This window comes from Notothenia rossii, assembly GCF_949606895.1.
Source record: "Notothenia rossii genome assembly, chromosome: 2".
Taxonomy (NCBI): Eukaryota; Metazoa; Chordata; class Actinopteri; order Perciformes; family Nototheniidae; genus Notothenia; species Notothenia rossii.
The window spans coordinates 76,246,921-76,257,415 of NC_136904.1; the positions used below are offsets into that span (position 1 = coordinate 76,246,921).

General features: G+C 40.6%; 2 protein-coding genes across 7 annotated transcripts in view; one reads left to right on the forward strand and one right to left on the reverse strand.

Moving 5' to 3' along the window:
* Positions 1–2,939, forward strand: part of map2 (microtubule-associated protein 2) — a 73,102-nt gene extending 70,163 nt beyond the window's left edge. For all 6 annotated transcript variants that reach the window (XM_079663426.1, XM_079663422.1, XM_079663425.1 and 3 more), the window contains one exon: positions 417–2,939. In XM_079663426.1, coding sequence (XP_079519552.1) covers positions 417–638 — 222 coding nt within the window. In that variant the 3' untranslated portion in view covers positions 639–2,939. The remainder of the gene's footprint in view (positions 1–416) is intronic.
* Positions 2,596–9,346, reverse strand: myl1 (myosin, light chain 1, alkali; skeletal, fast). The gene is made up of 6 exons (XM_079663428.1): positions 9,106–9,346; positions 8,431–8,458; positions 5,406–5,549; positions 4,007–4,180; positions 3,707–3,784; positions 2,596–3,133 (listed from the first exon to the last, which is right to left on the reverse strand). The coding sequence occupies exons 1-6, from the start codon at positions 9,241–9,243 to the stop codon at positions 3,105–3,107; spliced, it is 591 nt and encodes a 196-aa protein (XP_079519554.1). The 5' UTR covers positions 9,244–9,346; the 3' UTR covers positions 2,596–3,104.
* Positions 9,347–10,495: the final 1,149 nt, after the last annotated feature.

The window sequence follows — 10,495 nt, forward strand, 5'->3', positions numbered from 1 at the left end:
TCCACGTCTAGATATAGCCTGCCATGTAACTGATGCGTGATGCATAGGCATTACAGTTGCCTTAAGTGGATTAAGTATGCATATAATATATATATGTAAAGAATGTGCTTCACAGCCAATTTTGAAAAATGTTTTCCTCATCTGCATGTGAAAGCAGCCGCAGACATGTAGTATACAATGCCATCAATACATAATGTTGCGGTCAGTTAAGCTCTGAAGGCAACACTGTATACAAGCTAAACCGTCTGAGTAAAGTCTGGAACAGAAGGGCGTAGTTCTCTAAAGTTAGCCTTTGGAGTAGTGCTACTTATTGAACCTGACTCAGAGAGACTCACACACATAATAATAATTCTACACAAATTTTATATTTCTTCCTTCCCAACCACATCTCATATCACACCACCCGCCTCTGTTAGATTGAGAGCCAGAAGCTGATGTTTCGCGACCAAGCCAAGGCCAGGGTGGACCACGATGCTGACATCGTGGTCCGATCGCCAGACCTGTCGGGCGTGGTGTCCCCGCAGCGCCCCCGGGACAGCCAGCTCTCGTCCTCTGGCAGCCTCAACGTGCTGGAGTCTCCGCAGTTAGCCACGCTGGCTGAGGACGTCACTGCGGCTCTGGCCAAGCAGGGTCTGTGAATACTGGGTCTCTGGATCCCTGCTCTGCAACCCGGGCATCTCCATCACGATCCCTAGAAACTTTTCTGCCCACTCCTGCCACCCTGAAGCCAACTTCAGCTAAACGACAGCCTCTAAACATCTCAACTTCAACATCCATCACACAACTTTAAGTAGAGACTCGAATTAGGAGCTTCTGTACTTTGGTCTTCTTTATTTGACAAATATTTGCTGTTTCTGATTCATTAGGTTGGCCTCTCTCTTTTTGAATGATGTTGCATAGAATAGTTCAGTCTGAGCACTGGTCCTACATTAAGTGGGCGGACCAGGTCTTTTGCTTTACTGGTCCTGGATCAGTGTTTTTAAGAAGCTACAGCCTTTTTTTTTCTACATTAAATAAGAAGTAATGTGGCCAGCACACCATGCAGCACGCGTCGTTCTCGCTCAGTTCACGTGCATGGACGCCAAAGCCCCTAACAAGCCAAGCATCCTTACTCCAAGTCATTCTTGTCCACCAATATATATATAATATTTAACAAATATATATAGAAAAATGTATAGAAATCAAAGGTCTTTGCCATCCACCTGTCCTAAAACATTTGAAAAGGAAGTGACAATATGGCTATAAAATGAACCTGTAAAATCGCATTACTGCAAGAACTAGGTCATGTTATGACAAGCATGTATTGATTCTAATATGAAAAGAGGCTATTTTGTAACCAAAAAAATGATTTTAGTAAGTTATTTGCTCAATTATTGGATAAAGATTAAACAAGTTCATGTTTTGTAGTTATTAGTTGTTTACGGTGTAATGCTTGGTGACGATGTTGGACAGCTGGTTTGGTGTTACTGAGGAATGCATCTCAGTCCTGTTGAAAAGCATCACACACTTGTACCTGCTCAGTAGTTAAATATAGGTGCCTGTTTATACATCAGAATATTGCTAAACTCTGGAGCTTAATCCGCTTTCGACAGCTAAAATGATTAGCTGCAGATGTTGAGCTTGCGTGAATGAACAGTACAGACATTTCTACGCAGGCTGAGGTTGCACCATGAGGACGTTCTGTTGTCTGGGTAACGGAGGCTGACGCTACAAATGCGACCTGAGACTGAGCAGAAGTTGAAGCCACTCTGAAATCTGTCTATGTGTGCGCGTTTGGTGCAGATCCCATGCCGTTTTACGACGTACGCTAATGTATCTGGATGTTTTGTTGCAATACTGTATGTGAGAGATGAAAGTGGAAGAAAAAATATTTTGAAAATGTAAAAGACAATTCATGGAGAAAGATAAAGCGACCGGGGGAACTCGTATCGTGTTACATCTGTTAGGATAAAAGTGTTTGGGTGATCTAGTTTCTTTTTTTAGACACCATTTGTGGTATATCCTGCCTCCTGCCTAATATCTGCCCTCACCTGCGACTGTTTGTTTGCTTCTGTGTTTTCTCTGCATACCCCATCTCTGTGTGCCCCCTCCCCACCTCCTGCTCCACCCTACAGCAACTGTAAATGTATTTAAAAGGTCAAGTAGATGTACGCAGTTTTTCTCTTGTTGATATGACACCAATTACAATAATTAATGACAATAAAAAGGAGAAAGAGTGATACAGGAGTACTGTTTTCTTTGTAATGTTTCAGTGAAGTTTGAAATGACTCTTATTTCCTTTTCTGTGGAAGATTAGAAGATCGATACCTCTCTTGGCAGCAAAACTGCTGCGTCCTTGCTCCGTCGAAAGGTGATACAAAATCTGCCTAGCAACACCCTTAAGGCTCACTCAACACTCATTCATTAGTTAACCTTCAACGACTAAAAGTGAAATGAATGTTCTATGCTAATCCACTATTATCTGTAGCTTCATTTCTGACAGACAGACCTAACAGTTGTATCAATCTTTTTATCTAACTCTCGTCAAACTATTCTTTACACATGCATCTGCATCTAGTTACAGTAATAGAGTCAGACATTTGGAAATGCAAGGGGTGATTGTGAAAGGTTTATTGTGGCAGAGGATACAATAAGTTAAGACCTAGGGGAAGGGTTGGGTGTGGAGTGGATTAATTGTGATGGCCACTCCTGGGCCAAAGCAGTCCCTACACTGGCAGATAGAGAGCCAGTAGACTGTGGCAAGAGGGGTGGGGGGGGGTGGGGGGGGGGGGGTCATCATTATCCCACCTTCCCCTCCATCACTGCTCCACTTTGAAACAGTTGATGATATAAATCCCCAATGAGACAGTGGGACTTGTGAATATGAGGAAAGAAACATCTTGGGGGGGAACAAGGAAGACTTCCCGAGCAGTGGGAGGAGGAGGAGAGGAAAAAAGCACCACTTTGGACAAAAATGTGTAGAACAAAACAAAAGGCTTCAGGAAATGACATCTCATTGTCCTTTGTTCCCCCTGCTTCCTCAGGTGGTACAAGAAACAGCGAGAAGATGTCGCGACACCATGGGGTCTGCACAATTAGGATGCTCACCAGCGCAGAGCAGGTCCTTACACAGACATGATGTGCTTGACAAAGGCTGCAGATGGAGACCAGGGCAAAACACACAGGACAGAGGGGAGGGGAAATAAGTGAATGAGGAGAAAAATCAGTACACTATCAAATAAAATCATTTAAAGGACGTTAAAAACCAAGAATAACATAACTGTTGAGATATTGATAAGAGTACATTAACATGTGTTCCAATACTTGGAATTCACTTAATTTCTGCTGAAAGTGCAAATTGAAACCAACATTTTTAAGTAAAAGGAATTGAAAGGATTTTAAATATAGGCGAATCATAAAAAACAGATTTCTTTTGAATTATGGACAAGGTCAAAGCAGCAAAAGTCAAGATATACTGACTTTAAGTACCTAGTGTTGGTCAAGTTGGGATCCTATATTTCCCATAAGATAGCTCAACAACATATTTCCCCATGAGTACATCATCAGGAAGATTTTAATAAAAAAATCTCAAGATTTTAAGATACTTGTCAGAGCTTAAGCGGACTGACATTCTTAAAATGAACTGGACTTCAAGAATGAAAACGGTGCTGGGGATTTTTATAATATAAATACAGTTGTTTGAGTAAAGTTGGTATTTGCAGCTCACCCTCGTAGTTGACACAGCCGTTCTCGTCCTCCTGTCCTGTCATGAGAGCATCAATCTCGGCCTCTGTCATCTTCTCTCCTGTAGGGGGAGGCAGAGGACAACCAGGATTAATAACACACACGCGCACACACACACACACACACACACACACACACACACACACACACACACACACACACACACACACACACACACACACACACACACACACACACACACACACACACACCAAGTCACACGCACACATAGTGACACACACATTCATGGAGAGACACAGCGGTGCTCATGGCCTTGACTCACCCAGTGTTGACAGAACAATACGCAGCTCAGCACCCATCACTGTGCCGTTGCCCTCCTTGTCAAACACGCGCAGACCCTCAACGTAGTCCTCATATACGGCCTTGTTTGGGTTGTTGACGACGGTCTGCATCATGGGCAGGAAGCCCTCGAACTCTACTCTCTTGGCGGTCATGTCTGCATGGAAAGAGACAGAGATTAATAATTTTATCCAGAGGTGAACAACCCAGGCAGGTTTGAGACACAACCTGAACATTTTCACCTTCAATAATTCAACTCCACCTTTCTGCTACAGGTGCTACCTCTCATCAGGTGCTGTAAATGTTTTTTCTTTCTTTGTCCTCTATAATCTCATTTGGTATTTCTGAGCGTGCCACAGTAAGGAGTGAGCGCCATTCTGCTATTTTGGTTTAAAGGTTACAGAGATTTACACCTGCAGCAGCGCCTGTCTGCACAGACCAGATCAGAGACACACTTCAAAGGTACACTTCTCTTTTTATTATGACATACAGTGTACGAACCAACATTGCATTCAGGAATCTGATTACATAAGATACAGCTGCACTGCAAGAACGATCTTTTTGCTATTCTCTACACGTGTCCTCTGTAGACAATAGGCCCCCCCCCCCCCCCCCCCCATACTGTTAACAGTCTCCTGTTTCAACATTTTGCCCCCTTGCCTTATTTCAGCCACTTCTCTGGCATCATAGGTTTTTTTAAACTATTAAATATGACTTTGTTTTTTTATTAACTTATTTTGTATATTACTCCTATTAATAATCCATTGTGAAATGGTATTGGTATTACTTCATGTACGCTTTATATTTGTTAATCTTGTGATTTTTTTTTAGCAATAACTTCCTTTGTGATGACTAAAGTCATTTTTTATTTAATCCTATTTTAGAGCTGATTAAAAAAAACAACAACTGCTGATTGGACTTAACATTACCAATTCCATCCACAGATAATTTATTTCACCTAATACCAATGTTAATGTTTATCTCTAAAGAAATATCCCTTGCAGCACTTCGACTTCCAGAGCTGAATGAAAACTGAACCATTACTGGTCATTGCAAACTATTTAAACATATTGTTCAGCTAATGATTGGTTAAACTTTGTGTTTTACAAAGTGTGGCCATTAATGACTAGTACACTGATATCCATTCAAAAACAAGAATAAAAGCTGTTGTTGTACTGTATGTCGGAATAAGAATGAATATAATAGTTTACATAGTTATACTATCATTTTATTATTTTGCTTGAAATGATCAAAATGAACATGAAAAATGGGACAAAAAAACATTTCAGCAAAAAATCTTCAAAATCGGAAGACTTGAAAACCCTGGCATAATCTCAAAAATCTTCAATTTATTCGAAAAATGAAACTGAATGTATATCTACCTTCAGGAGTGGGGTTTCCCAGCATCTTGGCGACCTCCTTGTTGGTTGGGTTCTGTCCCAGGGCGCGCATGATGTCAGCGATCTGGATGTAGGCAACCTTGCTGTCACCAACCCTGTCGAACAGACCAAAGGACTCCCTGTAGTCTGCAGAGAGGAGAGGACATCATCACCTTTGATATTCACTAACTGATTTGTGTGTAAGGTGTTCAGCTGTGAGTGTGTACATAACCAAACTACACTTTGTGATTCGTTCTCCCCCTTGCATTTCAATATTATGAACTTTGTGTCCATTACTGGGAAAAATCACAATTGGTCAGTGGTTGGTCAAAGAAGGTAGATAGAGCTTAGGCAAAAGACTTGCTCTTAAACTCACTTGTTTATGAAGGGGGTGTACGGTTTTTATTGTGTAATAATTAGGTGTGAATAAAAGGTGCTGAAAGAAAAACGTAAAAAACTACATTTGATACTAAAAACAAGCGTAAATCCCAAAAAACTGCCAACTGACTGAAGTCAAACAGGTAAAACTGTAACGGTGCGTCACAAAGGGTCGCAAAATTCCGGGAATTTTCAAAGATGGAAACTTTCCACGGGAATTAACGTGAATTAACTGGAATAAACGGGAATTTATGGGAATAAACTGGGAATTGAAAGGTTGGCTCTTCATAGGGAACTTAAACATAGTTGGGGAAAGTATATTTTAGCATAATCTTGACTAAAACAAATACATGCCATTCAAGTACACTTGAATATCCATGCCAAAGCACACTGCTTACTGCATGGCTATTGAGACCACACGAAGGTTCGCAACAGGCTCACAAATGTGAGAGTGGAAAAACTGTTTGGCATTCGGGCAAACCTAAGGCTAACATTTTGAATGGGACTTTGTGGGGATTTTTGGATGGGGTGCATTTTTGTTCATTTTTTAATGAGTGGGGTTGGGGTGGATGAATAACATTTAACTCAACATTCCTGTTTTCGTTCTTCAATGAAACAAATAATTGTTCATCAAAATAATTAAAACTTGTTCTGTTCTACCTAAAAAAAAAATGTTTTAAAGGAAAATCTGTCGTAATGCCATGTTTTTTTTGTTTAATTTTGCATCGAATATTTCCAAAATTCCCCAGCTTAACTTCCCAAGGAAACTTTCCGGAAACTTTCCAATTTCCGCCCCTTTGCAACCCTAGTCCACACGGTTCTGCCGCGTTGAATCTCGCCGGTGAGCATGTCTGGCACGCGACCAACAACCAATCACATTAATCTCCCGCCCTGCACAAACAAGGACACGGTTTGATTGGCTAGCGCTTGTACTGGCATATGATTTGTTTGCAGCTTCCGTCAATGCTTAAAAAAAGTTGAACTTTTCTCAACTTTTGAAGCGAGTAACGGAGGCAAAGCGACGGAACCACAATGCAGTTAGGCAAAGCTTGACCACCCCATTCAAAATGAATGGGAAGCGTCTCAGCTGAAGCAAGCGACGGAACCGTGTGGACGTTACGTAAGGATCCAAACGCACACCGTAATTACTTATCGTAATAGGTGTCGCCAAAAAGAACAGAACCAAGATCTTTGAGGTTATGCATTTAAATTAACAGCATTTCAAATTAAATTGCAGAAGCCTGGCTTACACTAATCAATATTTTTGTCATGTATGTCTTTTTTTTGCTAATAATGTCTTGTAAGGTATTTTAATCTATTCAGCTCCAGCTACAGTGCAACTGTATTTTAGTTGTTAAATTGTCTTGTTAAATATACATATCAATAGATCTGCATTTTCTGTAGTAGCCTATGTGTTTGTTTTACATTTGGAGACAGTGGTTTGCACTTCACATAACTGTGGGTGTTGCATGCTAGCAGGTGTAGGCAACTCCTCTGCGTACAGGACTGTCCATAGAAACATAAAACAAGGGAAAGACATCTCTTTAGATGCTGGTATTATGGACTGACCCCTGCCTAGGTCTGTCACCACCCATACTATTTCCATTGCAGCTGCCTCCCTCTCTCTCTGTCTCTCTCCCTCGGTGCTGTAGACCCTTTTAAAAGACCACCTTGGAATTGATAAACATAGATGAGAATATGAGCCCCCTCCTTTTAAAGGCAAGGCCCTCTGTGGGGGAGCCGAGTAAAAGTAGGGAATGCTGACTGCGGTGTAACTGGCAGCCGCTCAGACGCACGTCTAGTCAGGTGGTGTCTTGACTTCAAGGGTCAGACGGGCCTAATAGCACAGGATTTGTACCTTAAAAATAATTTTACATAATTTCACACTTTTTTGTTATATTTATATAACGCTTTTTTTGGTACAACCTACCATTCTACCAACCACTTCTTTAACTCACTAATTATATTTAAGATCTATGGTTTGAGATGTCACCAACAATCGGCCAGTAGGCGTTATGCACTTTACATAATGACACAGGTATTGGTTAAATGGATTTGTGGTTATTACACAGAGCTCTCAACAGTTATGGTTATTATGTGATAAAGTAAAAATGCTAACCAATCCCTAACCCAGAAACAAGCTAATCTACTGCTCTTGTAGAGGGTGACAATTCACACAATCAATGGGTGTCTTGAGGATACAACAAACACTAATTTTGTTTGCTCTATTACATTCAAAATGTTTAATTGACAACCGCTGACTATCACTTGACGTGCAGGTTTTCATAAATGTATAGATAGGGCAGGGCATTCAGACAAAAACATGTTTTTTTTAAAAGACCACCATGTTAGGGATCCATTATTTGGGACATATCATTTTAGTTTTTATTAGTTTTAGCCAAGGAATGTGACAGAAAAAAGACTGATGCAACCATCTGTCATTAACACCGACTTTAAGTCGGTTTCACGTTGGCATTAAACTAATGTTCATCTACAACGGAGGGACGATTGTTTTACGTTCAGCCTTATTGGTAATTGGAGATTGTTTCCCGTCTTTGGGACTAATAAAGGTATTCTGATTCTGGACGATGACTTTTAGGGTTTGTGTGTAGTGTCACATGGTAGCAAAGGTACATTGAGATGTACTTACCATCAATCACGTCTGCGGCAAATTCAATCTAGACGCCAAAACAAAACAACCCCATTAGTATGACACTTAAAAATGCGAGCGTAGTGACATGCCATTTAATCAACAACACAACTACTTGTATTCAAAAGGCCAACTCAACCAGGATTCTGCTTTAATCTCTATAATTAATCAGGTCTACACACTGGGATTAAACTTGTCTCTTTGCCAAAATTAGCTTCACAGAGTGGCACCTGATCTGTGGAGGTCCATCTTTAGCTACATTAACATGTCCACATTTGGTGTCTCCCTGCATGGCCATCACACCTAAGTCACTATTCTTTTAGTCCAATCCAGGGAGCTGGGGGCGGAGTCTAAACCATGGTGAGCTATCCATGGTTCCAGTCATCTGTTCATCTGTGGTCCCTCAAACATGATGCTACTCTCAGTCTCTCAGTGCGTCCATTCATAATTTTCTACGTGGCCAGTAATGTCAAGATAACAATTAATGGGTATTAAACCAAAACCCACATTTCATAAAAGGTTTTGATCACAACTATACAATCTATGCTTTGAGGAACAATTATTTTGCATTTACATTAACAAACATTGACCCCTTTATTACGAAAGTTGCCTTTATCATATTCATATCTCCATCCCTCCCTACAACAATACTCATGCGTTCACGGTGATTTGTACCTTGACGGCGGACAGGTCGACAGCGGCAGGTGCTGCTGGTGCGGGTGCCGGCTCTGGTGCCGGTGCAGCTGCAGCTTTTGCAGGTTCGGCCTTCTTGGCGGCGGCGGCGGGTGCCTTAACGTCCTTCTTGGGTGCCATTGCAGCTGATATTAGAAGTACACTGTTCCTGAAGTACAGACAATTCCTGCTTGGAATGACAACACAAGGAGTGTAGCAAAGATTGGAGGTGACTCGGAGCAAGAAATCGCCGCTGGGGCGTATATATATGGGGCTATTTTCCCCTCTTGACCCCCTTTAACGCTTGGATTGGACGGTAGAAGGAAGGGGTGTGTCTGTGGATGGGTTCTCTCTAAAGATGGAGTAAATGGCACGAAGCCAGAACGTGTTTATTTACGCCACACAACTGTAATCAACATGAAAACACCGGGGGAGTGCGTGGAAGTTTACCTGGGGATACGCGTTTTACTCGGTTACACTTTTGCGCACAGCTTTACGCAGCATTACGCATGATCTGGACCCATCCGGAAAACATTACCGGCTATTTGAGGATGGTTTAGCGCTTAAATGTGTTGATGTTTAAAGACAAATAAGGTTTGACCCAGCTTGCCCTTTAGCCTATAGTTCGTGATGAACAACTCTGTAATTGGCACTCCTAGTCTCCTGGAAAAAACTCAAGTCAAACTATTGTGGTATTGCTTAATATCTTTTTGACTCCGGTAATCACAAGTTTCTGCCAGGTAGAAATAATTTGGATCATAAATAAGATATGGGAAATAAGGCAGGAGGGTGCAAAACAGAAAACAAGTTGTCATTTGCTATATAGATTCACTATACATCTGGCGGAATTTGTAGTGTAGGGTTTCTTCAACTAATGTGATGATTTATGGTCCTATTCTCTGACATTCACACAAACGGTTTAAAAGTTTGCCAAAAGGACTTTAAGCAAACTTTAAGTTAGGTTTAAATTGTGTAAGTAAAACATTTGTTATTAATTATTAATGTTATTATTATGGCACTTCATTATTGTATTTTTTTAATTGTAATTCATCCTTATTTATGTTCATATCTTGGGCACATTGTTCGTCATGAATAATCTTTGCCTTTTTTTTGTAAACATGTTAAGTCTATGTGTAACTTTACTTAATTTATCTTTATATCTGCAACAGTCATGTCTCAAATTTGACAGCTTGAATCATAAGCAATTTCAAAATGCTGTAGGTAAAATCTCCGAAATATATTATATTTGTGTTTATTGCCCTTTTTTTTAACTATTACTGATGTGGTTATAACTCATCTTTGACTGTCACTCTGCTTGACTCATCAATTACTATCTTTCCAAAGATATAAGATATATTAGCCAGGCTGAATTAGGGGTTACATTTGAATAAAA

Coding starts and splice junctions, on each gene's coding strand:
- myl1 (XM_079663428.1), bottom strand. CDS start 9,243: ATGGCACCCAAGAAGGACGTTAAGGCACCCGCCGCCGCCGCCAAGAAG. Junction 4,181..5,405: donor GGGAAACCCCACTCCTGAAG/GTAGATATACAT, acceptor CTTTCCATGCAG/ACATGACCGCCAAGAGAGTA. Junction 3,134..3,706: donor CGGCTGTGTCAACTACGAGG/GTGAGCTGCAAA, acceptor CTCCATCTGCAG/CCTTTGTCAAGCACATCATG.